We start from the raw sequence: 14,115 nt of genomic DNA, 5'->3' as shown, positions 1-14,115 counted from the left end.
AGCATCTATTTACACTTAATATTCTATAATGATATAAACCATAGTTACTGAAAAAAATTTTTTTAACGTTTTTTTAATACTCAACCGAGGATATGCTTTCTTATTGATTTTGAAGAGAGAGGGAGAGGGAGATAGAGAGGAGCATCAATTCAAGAAAGAAACATTGACTGGTTGCCTCTTGCACACACCCCAACAGGGATTTGAACCTGCAACCTAGGTATGTGCCCTGACCAGAAATCGAATCTGAAAACAACGGAGCCACACTGGCCAGCAAACTAAAAGATTTTTAAATTCATGGCCCAAAATGTTCCCTCAATATGTTTTTGTGTGTATAATTACAAGCATTTATAACTCCACAAAGCTAGTTTCTTCTTAAATCACTGTAGTATTTTTATTTATTTTAAATTCTTTATTAGTTAAGGTATTACAAATGTGTCCTCCACTGTAGTATTTTTAATATCCACATTAGACCAAATGTGGATCATCAAACTTTCAGAGTAAATTAAAAAACAGCTATCCTCGCCAAAACCAGTTTGGCTCAGTGGATACGGTGTTGGCCTGCGGACTGAAGGGTCCCGGGTTCAATTCCGGTCAGGGGCATGTACCTTGGTTGTGGGCACATCCCCAGTGGGAGATGTGCAGGAGGCAGCTGATCGATGTTTCTCTCTCATCGATGTTTCTAACTCTGTCTCTCTCCCTTCCTCTCTTTGGAAAATCAATAAAATATATTTAAAAAACAAACAACAAAAAAAACAGCTATCCTCTGTCAATCAGATGCAGTTCCAAATCTAAGTGACTGCACATGCACTTTCATAGTTTAGGGCTGCTCTAAAGTTTAAAATCTTTTCTCTTGCTTCAGAGATATTAACATCAAAATAAGCCACTGCTCATAGTATATAACAACCCAAATATAATTTTCACCTATCCTGTGTAAGGAAGTTGAGCATTTAAAATTTTCTCTAATAAGCCCTAGCCGGTTTTGCTCAGTGGACAGAGCGTCGGCCTGTGGACTGAAGGGCCCCAAGGTTCGATTCTGGCCAAAGGCACATGCCCGGGTTGCAGGCTCGATCCCCAGTAGGGGGCATGCAGGAGGCAGCCAATCAATGATTCTCTCTTATCATTGATGTTTCTCTGTCTCTCCCTCTCCCTTCCTCTCTGAAATCAATAAAGAAATATATTGGGGGGAAAAAAGTTTCTCTAATAAACTCAAGTGCTTTTTCTCAACATAAATTACACAAACTATTCTAAATGTTTTACATTTATTTCAGTGCATTAATTCAAGCACTAAATGGAATGCAATTATAATTAATAATATTTGAGCATATTATGAAATCTATCACACAAATCAATTCATGTCAATATACTTTACTATAAAACAACTTCACAGGCACACACAAAATAGAGAACAAAATTTGCTTTTTAAAACAAATTTAAAGTATACTATCTACTTTAAATTACACTATTTTCACAAAACAGCCAATTTCCAAACCACTTTTGTATCTCTGGCATAACAGAAGTTCAATCCACTCGAATCTTCTGGTTTGTCATCCTATAAATGATGCTATCATATCCAGGATCCATGTTCCAAATATTGTAAGAGGTGATAATCACAGCCAAGGCCAAGGAGATCATTACCCAAAGTACCATGTTGAAAACTACTGCATACTCAAAATTATATCTGTATGCAAGGTTATAGGGACTTGATGGGTTCTTCTCTTGTTTTGTCTCAAGGATAGTCCTTGTCTTCCTCACAAGTGATGTGTCGTATGATCTGACAGTCACTAGCTCTACCACTGCATTCCCATCATAAAGACTATACATGCCATCTGCAAACTTTTGCAAAGCATCAACAAGGACCTTAGAAGCATCTCTGAATTGCTCAGAATCTTCTCCGTAACGTTTCCCAATTTCATCCAAACCTGCCAGCTCCAGTGAATATAAATCAGGAGAATGATCCTTGGCTAGATGCTTATGTCGAGACAGCAAACTTGAAATATCACACAGAACTTGCAGTTCAGAAAGAAAGAGCAGGTCAACTTCACTGTTACTACTCAGAGAATTGAGGGGAAGTGAATTAAGAACAGAGTTTTCTTGAAACAGGCGATTGCGGAGCTGTCCTAACGTTACTGAAAGATCTTCAAAAATTGAGTTGGCCTTCCCCACCATATACACTCTTTCCTCACTGGGAGCCAACTGCAAAACTACAGGACTTTCTTGAGAAAATAAGGAATGAATGGAATTTGCAACACTGTCAAGACTAAAAGGAACTGCATTCTCCAAAGGGTAGGAAATGACACTGCCTGGGGGTAGAGTGAGTTTGTCCACTCCCTTCACTATCACCATAACAGTAGCCTGAGGACGATGGAATAGGTTACCCACAGCAAGTCCAGGCCAAGAAAGTTCTTCTTCCACAGAGAAGCCCATGGCTAATGCAGCCACGTCTGGGATTCGCTCTCCTGGTATAGACCAATTTCCATTGCGGAAAACAACATACTCTGGTGATCTTAATACACTAAACTCGTTCCCCAAAACACCCGCCACCAAGGACAGAAGCATGACGAGCACGGCCATGGTTCCCCGCTGGCCACAGCAGTGCAGGGCAACACGCAGGGAAGGTGAGTGATCACCGCAGCGCCAGGGGGTGACACGTTCCAGCTGGTCCCGACTGCCGGGGACCGCCCCATCGTTGCCTCCACTGGGACAGCTGCCGCTTTCTCCACCAATCGCCAGCTACCAATAAATATGTATTTGTATTTAAAATTTTTATTGTATATGTACAACCTAAGTTATTAAAATTAACAAGAGTTTAATAACTTATAAATCTTTTGTACACTACCACGTTGAATTTTTTGGTAACTAAATACGTGCTTTGAGTAGTCCACAGCATCACTGAAAATGTAATGACTGACACAATAATGTGGCGGATATTCAGAAGGGCAGATTACAATATATTCTGAAATGACAACACAGTCATTTTAAAAGATTAGAGCAATGTTTAAAGGGTCCAGCAGTTGAATTTCCTCCACCTAGTGTTCAGTTAGCTTTTAGCAGCTGAGAAATATAAATGGGACAACTCAGTAATTTGTCTGATCTCAGTGCACAGACTGTACTTATACCTATTTAACTACAGGCCTTTTGAATAATGCCAGCATACTGGAGAAAAGGATATTTTGGCTGGTAATGTACCTTGAGAGATGGCTATTTCACTCCAACTGAGAGTCCATATTTCAGGTAATTATTATAGCCCTTATCTGAGATAAAGATGCTATTTCCCATGTTAAATTTCATGACATAGATACTGTAAATGGAGAAATAAAAAGAAAAAAATAGATTCAATGAAATATACCATGCTGCTACTTTGTCTTCTTTCATACTGAACTGGCATGATATAGTTCAGAATAGAGAGCTGGTCTGTGGTATCTTCCAGAACAGCAGAGATCCTCAGTACATCTAGAATGGAGAGTGCCTCTATGCTTTCTGGGATGACTTCTTTGTCTGCTTCTTGAGCTGTTTCTTCTACTACAACACTAGGTGGTTCGCCTGTCACTGACACCATCTCCTCAGGTTGCCAAGGTTTTGAAGGAAGATCTGAGGCTTCCAGTTGGTTTCTACAGAAAAAAAAAAGTCAGCCACCAAAGGTTTTAAAGTTAAACTCAAAAGCACAGGTAGCATGTAGACTGGCTCCTATGAAGTCTATATTGTCATATAATATAACCAAGATGAACAAAAGTAGGAGTTTTGCATGTGATTCTGCTAAATACCTCAGTGACATTTTAACCAACCATAAGCAAGCAACTTACTGTTTAACGAAGTATGTGATCCATGCAATTTGGCTATGCTTAACCAATTTGAATTAACTTTTTTTCTAGCAACATCTTTTCTTTTCTTTTTTTAATATATTTTATTGATTTCTTACAGAGAGGAGGGGAGAGAGAGAGTTAGAAACATCGATGAGAGAGAAACATCGATCAGCTGCCTCCTGCACACCCCCTGGGGATGTGCCCGCAACCCAGGTACATGCCCTTGACCAGAATCGAACCTGTGACCTTTCAGTCCGCAGGCTGACGCTCTATCCACTGAGCCAAACCGGTTTCGGCTCTAGCAACATCTTTAGATGCTACTAACCAAAAGTGCCTCATGATGAGTGAAAAACAGAATGTGATAGACAATTTCCAAGTTGGCCCATATGATTCTCACCTTCATGCCCTTTTGTAATCGCCCCCACATTGAATAGGACTAACTAACCTATGTAACTAAAAGAATATTGTGGAGTCCAAGGCTAGGTTATAAAAGGCTAGGTGCAGGCCCTGGCCCGGTAGCTCAGTTGGTTAGAGCATCCTCCCGATACATCAAGCTTGGAGGTTTGATCCCAGGTTAGGGCACATACAAAAATCAACCAATGGATGCATAAATAAGTGAAAAAACAAATCAATGTTTTTCTCTCTCTAAAATCAATAAAGTAAAAGACATTGCAGCTTCTCCCATATGCTGTTGTATCTCTCACACTGTGGGAAACCAGCTGCCTTGTCATGGAGACTCTTAAGCAGCTCTGTGGATAAGTTCATGAGGGTGAGAAACCAAGGCCTCCTGCCAACAGCCAGCATCAACATGCCAGCTCTATAAATGAGACATCTTGGAAGAGGATCCTCCAGCCTCAGTCAAGTCTTCAGATGACTGCAGGATTGGCTAACTTCAACCTTTTGAGGGACTCCAACCAAGAACCATCCAGCTAAGCTGCTCCCAAATTCCTGACCCACAAAAACTGTGTGAAATAATGTTTATATTTTAAGTAGGTAAGTTTTGGAGTAATTTGTTACATAACAATAGATAAGTAATTCACAGAAATTTAATGTAAGGGGCAATGTAAATAAATACACACAAAATAAATTGAAATTTTGAACATACGCTTCCATTCTTCTTAAGTTAGCTTTGTTAACTTCCAAGGTACATGTATAATCTCACAAAAATGAAGTCAGCTAAAATGGGAAGAAAACATTGAGATTAGTTTGAGTATTGAATGACATTTAAGTTATTTCTATGCTCTTCCATTTTGAGAAAAGTAAAGCATTACAAAAGCTGTAGCTTATCCTATCTTTTTACTGTTAGAAGTTTTAAGTTTTAGAGATGGAAGAACCATCATGAGGTGCAGGTCTACTAGGTCACCAGCTTAATTATCAGTAGGTAAATACAATCTTTGAGTCTGTTCTTAAGGTAAACTAATATCCAACATGGTTTTCATACTTTTTATTATATTCTGATTTTTTAATTGGTAACCTCTATAAAATAGATTTACTTTTCTGTTACCTTGATTACTAAAATATTTAATTAGATTAATCTTTCCCCTGATCTGTCAGATAGCAGAGTTGATTCCATCTGGACTTAAAGAACTCTCAAGACTACACTTAAAAAATCACAGCTACCAAGATGTTAACTCTCCTCAGTAAACTAGAGTCCTTTCTGCTTAAAAGAGCTTTAAATTTTCTATGGAGAATTTTGCTCTATACTGAATGAATAGTGAATGGTAAGTTTCCAGTGTGGTTTTGTTCACACAAAAAGTGATCCTAAGAAGGGTGGTACAAATGTCTCACACAACGAAATTCTCATATGCAAAAATTCCAACATATGAACCAGAATGTTTATGTAAATTTTAAAACAACCATACTCCAAACTAGCCACATTTTCTGGTGCAAGGGCAGTCTTGAGGAAGCAGCATGGCGTTAATAAGATTTTGTTCTTTTGTCGTGTTGTTTATTTTTACATTTTTTCAACTTGGGGCCTAGGTCCATGTGCTTCACATAGAGCTATGCTTATAGTTTCCACTACTTTTGTACTGTTCTAGCTTCTCATTCCTCAGTGCTAGAAACCCAGGAGTCATTCCTGCTTCCTCCTTCATCTTGACATCAGCATCCTCCAATCTAAACCATACCAAGTCCTGTGGATTTTACATAATATTTCCATATTCTCTAACACCATGCTAGATCGTGTTGTTTCTTGCTTGAACTACCCTAATTGCCTCCAAATTGGAAGTGATCCTTTTTATTTAATATATTTTTAATTGATTACTAGAGTGAGAGGAAGAGAGGGATAGAGAAATAAGCATCGATGAGGGGAACATCATCAGCGGCTTCCTGCACACCCCCTACTGGAGATTGGGCCCACAACCTGAGCATGTGCCCTAACCAGAGATCAAACCAGTGACCTCTTGGTTCCTGAGTCCCTTTTGGTTTCTGGGTCAATGCTCAACCACTGAACCACACCAGTCAGACTGAAAATAATCTTTTTATATATATTCAATATATATTTTGTTGATTTTGGAGAGGGAGGGAGAGGGAGAGAGAAATAGAAACATTAATACTGAGAGTGAATCATTGATTGGCTGCCGGTTTGGGGCTGGAAGTGATCTTTTTAAAATGAAAGAATGATCTTTTAAAATTGAAAATCTGATCATAAGGGAAGACAAGGGTGGGTGGGAAGAGATGAACCAAAGAACTTATATGCATAACCCATGGTCACAGACAAGAGTGTGGTGAAGGCCTGGGGCAAGGGAGGAGGGCTCAGGCTAGAAGAGGTCAAAAGAGAAAAAAAGGGGACATAGGTAATACTTTTAATAATAAAGACAATAAAAAAAATTCTGGCCGAAACCAGTTTGGCTCAGTGGATAGAGCATCGACCTGTGGACTGAAAGGTCCCAGGTTCGATTCCGGTCAAGGGCATGTACCTGGGTTGCGGGCATATCCCCAGTAGGAGATGTGCAGGAGGCAGCTGATCGATGTTTCTCTCTCATCAATGTTTCTAACTCTCTATCTCTCTCCCTTCCTCTCTGTAAAAAATCAATAAAGTATATTTAAAAAAAAAAAAATTCTGATCATGTCCCATCCATGGTTTCCCTTTGCCTTAGGACAAAAAATAAAATTCTTAACTTTGCCTACAAGGCCTTCATGATCCATTCTTTCCCATATCTATCTGGCGCTGTCTTTCTTTTTGCTCTCGTGGCTCTCATCTTGTAAAGTCCCATCAGGCAGCAGTTTAAATTAGTGCCATTTTGCTACGTATCCGCCTTTTGCCCCTCTAAATGTAATCTCCATCACTTCCTGTGCCCTGGGATTCTAATCCACATGGACTGCCTCATGCATCAGTGGGAAATTTCAAAAGAGATCCAAAGAGTAGGATTGTAAGGTCCTGTGTTTATTCCCCAGCTTCCTCTCTTCCGGACCACCATTACTTGGCTGTTTCTCTATCAAAGGCCATGGCTCCTGTCAGGCAACCCTCTCCATATTGCTCTCTCTTAGGGGCTCAGGCAACTTCTTCCCCGTGTGCCTTGAGCATGAATTATCCCTTGCAGTTTCAGTCTTGCCGACACCTTTGTACGCAGACTCCTTATTAAATTCTCTTCAACTCTGCCAATCCTCTCCTTCCAGGACAACACTGACACAATGACCTACAATGACACACACACATTTTATATACAGTATATATGTAAATACACATCCGTGCACATAACTGGAAAAGTTTCATAAAATAATTTACCCGTAGAATTTGTGATACATTCTATTTTTCATTCTATTGCATGGGCCTTAAAAAAGGATTATAATGATGATCTAATGGGTGACCACCTGCAGTTTGAAAATGCCTTTACTGACACTTCTGCAAGTGACACCTTCCCTTACTCCTCCATCCGGCTGGAGCAGGATTCCTCCGTGCAAGCACCGATTTGACTACACTTTTATTTTCCTGCAACAATCTCTTCACACTTTGCAATGTTTATGTCCGTTTCCCCCACTAGACTGTTAAGTTCCATGAGATCAGGAACCATGACATTGATGCTCGCTATTGCATCCTACGTTTCAGGCACCATGTTCAATAAATATTTGTAGAATGAACGAACAAAGGAATCAAACTCACAATGCGTTATTCCTCCGAGGAGTACTTTTCTAATACATTTAATGCTGGAATTGTCAGCACATTCTCTCACAGTGAGTTTCTAGTATTTTTCTCGGATACAGAAAATCAGATGGGGGGAGTGGGCCATAAAGGCACACAAACTCTATCCTGATGTATATTTATAAGGATCTGACTTGAAATAGGACTGATGTACATCTATCACATAAAACTCTGGAGTCATCCTTTACTCTTTCTCTCTCACTCCTTATCCATTAGCAAACCTGGTCAGCGTTACATTTAAAATGTACTCGGAATATATTTTGCTCCCCCGACTAGAAAGTCAACTCTGTGAGGGCAGATCTCTGTTGTTTTGTTTACGGCAATGTCCTCGGAGCCAAAAACCAAGCTTGGTACAGGGGAGTCGTCCAATACACGGTTCGATAAATGAATGGATCCCAAACAACTGTGCGATAATCAGGAAATGAAAATCTCCGACGTCCATTAATCTATATCAAGCTTGTCTCTACAATTACTCAATACCTATTACTGGGCGCCCAGTTTGCATGGCAGCTGAGATCTCCCTAAAAAGGAATAAGGCTTTTTTACGACAAAAAAAAGCGCCTTGTTTTCTCCTTACCCTCGGGGACAAAACAAAGGATGAGGTGAGAGTTTAAGTCATTTCTGGGAAGAGAGAAAGGAGTACAGGAGGAAGGAGGAAGGAGGAAGGGGAGAAGGGGAAGGTACAGAGAAGAGCTCCCGCTTCGTGCGACCGGCCTCTCTCCTCCAGGCTGGGCTCCGAGGCCCCGCTCGCCCTACTCCTGTGCGGTAAGAGCGAAAGACACCCCCACGTTGGCGAACCAAACCTGAGGTGCCCGAAACGGGGGTGACGTCCTCCGGCCCGCCTCACTTTCTCAGCCGTCCTCACTTTTTCCACCTACCGCACGCGATGACGCGGGAACCCAACCACGATGTTTCTATGGCAACGCTGGGCTTTCTGGGACCGTTGGTTCTCCTCCTTTAGCTGGCTACCGCTCTGCCTGCCTCTGCTCCAATATCATACACTTTGCAGCTTACAAAGCTGAAATTACTTAGGGACACAACTGTGAGAGTGCTTTTGAATGTGGCTGGTTTTAGTCAGAAAAAGATTTCCCCGATGTGTGTTTTCTTTGGGCGGTTGCGGAAGATGCCTAAACTGAGGGCGGGGCGGAGAGGTGTTTCTCCCACAAGGCCACGCGGCGGGGCCTTGCCTTCCTTTTTCCGCCATCTTGGACCCTGTGGAGGTGAGTGGAAGCGCTGCGGCTGAAGTTTAGGGGTAAATAACTGGAGTGGGTTCCACCACATCTCGCGGAGAGTCACTGCTGGGGCACGGGGGCTCTGCCAGGCGTTGATTTTGATGGGTCCCAGCAACAGGGAGGACAGGATGGAGGAGATGTGAGGCCGATGGTGCTGGTCCCCTGACGCCGGGGGACGGGTGCTCCCGTAGTCAAAGTTGCTTCCTGGGCCCGTACCACATGAGACATGCACTTTATCATCTGCATTCACCTTTTCGAGACGGCGGCAGCTTTTGGCGGGGTTCTTTCCATTTGCTCTCCCTACAAACCTGGCTTTGTCTGTAATCTCTAGCCTCTGTTCCTTTCCCATTCATTGCTTAAGAGTCTTGTTTTCTCCGTGCTTCTCTGACTTGATCTTTCTAGTGGTCGTGACATGAGTTTTCTTAGGACTTCCTTTAGGAGTTTTCTAGGGGTTGCAGGTGTACCACCTTGCAACTTTTCATTTTGGAGTTTACTTAGTTACCGGGCATTCTCCGACGTTGGAGTGTCTTGCCTGACGGCCCTTCATGTGCTTGATAAGCAGCACGATGACGTCCCCCCGTGCTCTGAACGGGACATGCCGACAGGTTTAAGCCTTAAACTTTAAGAAAAGCAGGGACTAGGTGGGGAACGTGCGTGGCAAGAATTTAAACTGCTTCTTTTTTGTTTAAGGCCTGCTGGGAACAGGACTTCTATAAGGACCAATATGTCTGGAAGGTATGCGTTTTTAATATAATCGCTTTGTTCTTGTGTTTTGTTCATGAGGCATGGGCCTAACTAAAGGCGAACTGGAAACTAGTGCGGGGGGAGGAGGGATTAGATGTTTGCTCTGGATAACCGGTGGATGGGTCATTACAAGTCAAGCCAGACTGGTGGTTTGTTGAATTTAAACGAGGTCTTGCAGCAGTTCGTGGCTGATACATATTCTGTGTGTCCTAGGCTGTGGTCCAAGGCCATTTTTGCTGGCTATAAGCGGGGTCTCCGGAACCAGAGGGAGCACACGGCGCTTCTTAAAATTGAAGGTGTTTATGCTCGAGATGAAACAGAATTCTATCTAGGCAAGAGATGTGCTTACGTGTACAAAGCAAAGAAGTAAGTTTATAGTATGGTTATGCGTATTGAGTTGTTTGGGATTTGTTCCATTTCCCTATTCAAGCAGGAGTACATTGGTACTGTTGTGGCTTCTACTTTGGGACGTTGAGGAACCTCATGGGAGGTTATAGGTTATAGATATAGAAGGATGTTCCTTTTGAGGGTAGTGCTGTATTTAAGTATCTCCTGCAGTTAATCACAGCTGTTCATTATTTCAAGGAAGGAGCCAGCTCTTTATATTATGATACTAAGATTTTATAGAGTGCTTTTCCTGTATCTTAATTCATTTGGTTGATTTCCTTGAAATTATATTTCATATACATACTTAAAGATGTATGTCTCCAGAGCATCGATTCTCTATCCTGGGTTCTTAAGCCCATTCCAGACCAATTAAAATCTCTGAGTTCATGCTTTCATCTTTGTCGTCCTTTTCTCCTACAATCAAGAGTGATCCTTTGAATTATGTCAGGACATCTGTACATTGTTCAAGCTCCCATGTCATAGTAAAAGCCAAAGTCATTAAAAACTATGCTTTCAAGACTCTGTTTCTACTCTTAATCTAGCTAGGATTCACCTCTTGGTCTCTTCTGCCTTGTCACAAGCAAAAGACACACCTCCTCAGTCTTCGTTACCTTCTTAGTGAGACTTTCTGATTTTAAAATTTGATGCACACAAGTACCTCAAACTACTTGATCCCCTTTCCTTTTTTCTTTCTCAATATTTCAAAAGCTGTTAACCATCTTACATTCTATATTTTAGTTACATGTAAATGAAGGCTATATACTTTGTTATCCTCTGAAAGGAATTTGTTTTGTAAACTGTATTTTACAAAATTTCAAACAATTGCGTTGTGTCTGGCGTATAGTAGGTATGTTACAAAGATATCGTTGAGTGAATGATGCCGCAGGCTTTTATGTAATGACTCAAGTGGCTAGCTAGGGTTAACCGCTGGTCTATATGTCACTTAGAATTTGTACCACATTATGGTACTAATTGCCTGGGTTCTCACGGTTTTTTTGTATTCCCTTTTAAAATCAGCAACACGGTGACTCCTGGTGGCAAACCAAACAAAACCAGAGTAATCTGGGGAAAGGTCACTCGTGCTCATGGAAACAGTGGAATGGTTCGTGCTAAATTCCGAAGCAACCTTCCTGCTAAGGCTATTGGACACAGAATCCGTGTAGTAAGTACAATTATAAGCAAGATACTTGTTGAGTCAAACTAAGGTCAAGGTGTTGGACTTTGGTCTCTAAAAACTTTTGTGATTATCAAATATTACTAGTAAGATTATGCTACAGAATTAGTGGCTCCTGTGTAAATGTATTATGGAACATAAAATTCATGACATTAGAAGGAAAGTGAAGGCACAGTTTTCGAGTGAATTGTGCCTAGATTTCAGATTTTGCTTGAGCTTTGTGGAGGGAAATAATATTTAAATGAATAATTTTCTGCCCTGGCTAGTGTGGCTTGGTTGGAGCATCATTCGAGCACCAAAAGATAGTAGGTTCAATTCCCAGGTTTGGGGTTCTATGCCTGGTTGGGGCATTGTGCAGAAGGCAGTAGATAGATGTTTCTCTCTGTGTGTCCCCTCCCTTTCCTCTAAAAAAATTAGTAAAATAAAATAACAAATTTCTGGCAAAGACATGTATTGGACATTAAAGAAGTGGCTAGGAAGTTAAAAATCAACATACCGCCCTAACCGGTCTGGCTCAGTGAATGGAGCGTCGGCCTGCGGACTGAAGGGTCCCAGGTTTGATTCCAGTCAAGGGCATGTACCTTGGTTGCGGGCACATCCCCAGTGGGGGGTGTGCAGGAGGCAGCTGATCGATGTTTCTCTGTCATCAATGTTTCTAACACTATCCCTCTCCCTTCCTCTCTGTAAAAAATCAATAAAATATATTTTTAAAAACTAAATAAAAAATCATACCATTTACTGGCGTAATTCTTAATATTTTCCCATCTTTTCATCATGACAGTTTTATTAGATTAGGTGTTAATTTTATTTTGTGGAAGAAAATTGATGTTTGTTTTTGTTAATCCTCACCAGATTTTTAAAAAATTTATTTTCATTGATTTCAGAGAGGGAAAGAGAGATAGAAACATCAATGATAAGAATCATTGATGGGCTGCCTCCTACAGGCCCCACACTGGGGATCAAGCAGGAAACCTGGGCATGTGCCCTAACTGGTTCAAAGGTCGATGCTCAACCACTGAGCAATGCCGGCTGGGCCCACAAAATGTTTATTTTTAGACAGAATGGATGGGAGGGGGGCGGGTTGAGAGGCCCTGGCTGGTTTGGCTCAGTGGATAGAGCAGTGGGCCTGCGGAAGGATCCTGGATTTGATTCCCGGTCAAGGGCACATGCCTGGGTTGCAGGCTCGGTCCTCAATGGGGAGGCAGCTGATCAGTGATTGTTATCATTGATATTTCTCTCCCTTTCCCTTTCTTTCTGAAATTAACAAAAACGTATTTTTAAAAAAAGAGACAGAGAAGCATTGCCTTCCTTACGCACCCTGACAGCACCCCGACCAGGAATAGGGAATGAACCCAAAGCCTTTCAGTGCAGCAGTTAGTATCTATTTTTCATAGTCATGACCATAGTCTTGGGTCACCTGGGGTACATTGAACCCTGGTGAGCAGTTAGAGGTTTCAAATTAAATGGACTTTCGGTATTCCAGAATGTTCCTTAATCAAAACAACGTTCACCTAAAAATTGAAGGCCATAAAAACTTGGTTCCTCCCCCTACCTACATATAAGTCTTTGGAGGCCTTTCAGAGATGAGTAATGGGACAATGGGAGGGCATTTATTCATATTGTGTTACTAATGACATTTGTAAATTTGTATATATAACATGCACCTAATGACATTTTCTTTTCCCCCCTTTAGATGCTGTACCCCTCAAGGATTTAAACACTGAAAATAAATAAAATGGATTTGTTTTCTTGTGTTTTGGTCAAATGGCTTAAAAATCACTTTGCCCTAAATTCACTTGCTATGTGCTTAAATGGTGGCAGTTCCCAGGTATTTTCAGAGTATACAAGGAAGTCAGAGGGCTGTATGTAGTGATGATTACAGACATTTAAACAACTGGATAGAAATAATGTATCAGGCCTTACAGGTTAAGGGAGAGAGGGGACAAGTTAACCGATTGGGGGACAGTGAAAAAGAAGTACATTGGAAAGTGATGGAGTACTTAAACCTAGCCCCTGATAAGCTTTTGGACAAGTGGAGACATATCATATTCCAGGAAGTACAGAATCCAATAATTTTAGCCAGTACAGGTAAGCACCATGATAGCTTTTCTAGATTTGCACCTCAAAATGAATCCACAACTTCCTTGTAACAGTTTATTTCAACTTTGGTACTGCATTTTACTAAATATTCTGATAACCGCCTCCCAGATTAGATTGAGAGTCTGTGAAGAAACTTATTATCTTGATCTTTTAAAATAACTTACAATAGTATGCACTGTTCAATATAGATTGGGTGGAAAACTTGTGACTTAAAAATGGTAGTTGGGAGAAACTTGAATGGAGACTATATTGATGGTATTGGCAGTGTGCTGGATAGGCAGAGATGAGATATCCTTGGCGCTGTGACTGGACAAAGCATTCCAGTGTATCACAAGTGGAAATAATTTGTATGTTGAAAATGTCAAAATAATGCTGCATGCATTATCTATGTATGTGGGAGTCAGGTTTAGTGTTGCCTCATTAGTGTAACTTTATTTGGCTCTGTTTTAATATAAAAGTGCAGGATTGAGCCAAAGCCGGTTTGGCTCAGCGGATAGAGCGTCGGCCTGTGGACTGAAAGGTCTCAGGTTCGATTCT

The 14,115-nt window shown here is 41.1% G+C and overlaps 2 protein-coding genes across 13 annotated transcripts in view; one reads left to right on the top strand and one right to left on the bottom strand.

Moving 5' to 3' along the window:
* The window catches only part of IQCG (IQ motif containing G), a 48,117-nt gene extending 39,145 nt beyond the window's left edge, over window positions 1-8,972 (bottom strand). The window contains exons 1-5 of one of the 10 annotated variants that reach the window (XM_036352701.1): window positions 8,745-8,892; window positions 7,361-7,438; window positions 4,906-4,976; window positions 3,347-3,608; window positions 1,120-2,730 (exon numbers count right to left, since the gene is read on the bottom strand). In XM_036352701.1, the coding sequence (XP_036208594.1) occupies window positions 1,519-2,730; window positions 3,347-3,608; window positions 4,906-4,913 (1,482 nt within the window). In that variant the 5' untranslated portion in view covers window positions 4,914-4,976; window positions 7,361-7,438; window positions 8,745-8,892 and the 3' untranslated portion in view covers window positions 1,120-1,518. The other 9 variants (XM_036352702.1, XM_036352704.1, XM_036352703.1 and 6 more) reach the window with 9 other exon arrangements.
* Window positions 8,973-9,055: 83 nt separating this feature from the next.
* On the top strand, window positions 9,056-13,243 carry RPL35A (ribosomal protein L35a). Of its 3 annotated transcripts, XM_036352713.1 has the most exons (5): window positions 9,056-9,161; window positions 9,864-9,908; window positions 10,131-10,283; window positions 11,322-11,466; window positions 13,172-13,243. In XM_036352713.1, exons 2-5 carry the CDS (start codon window positions 9,898-9,900, stop codon window positions 13,193-13,195), a joined length of 333 nt encoding a protein of 110 aa, XP_036208606.1. In that variant the 5' UTR covers window positions 9,056-9,161; window positions 9,864-9,897; the 3' UTR covers window positions 13,196-13,243. The 3 variants fall into 3 exon arrangements, with proteins under 3 accessions (XP_036208606.1, XP_036208604.1, XP_036208605.1); XM_036352711.1 differs by lacking the exon at window positions 13,172-13,243 and having other exon boundaries at window positions 11,322-11,523; XM_036352712.1 differs by lacking the exon at window positions 13,172-13,243 and having other exon boundaries at window positions 9,106-9,193; window positions 11,322-11,523.
* Window positions 13,244-14,115: the final 872 nt, after the last annotated feature.

Source organism: Myotis myotis, unplaced genomic scaffold (genome assembly GCF_014108235.1).
Source record: "Myotis myotis isolate mMyoMyo1 unplaced genomic scaffold, mMyoMyo1.p scaffold_m19_p_2, whole genome shotgun sequence".
In the NCBI taxonomy this organism is placed as follows: Eukaryota; Metazoa; Chordata; class Mammalia; order Chiroptera; family Vespertilionidae; genus Myotis; species Myotis myotis.
Note: the sequence above shows the minus strand (reverse complement) of the source record. Positions and strands in the feature narration are given on the sequence as shown.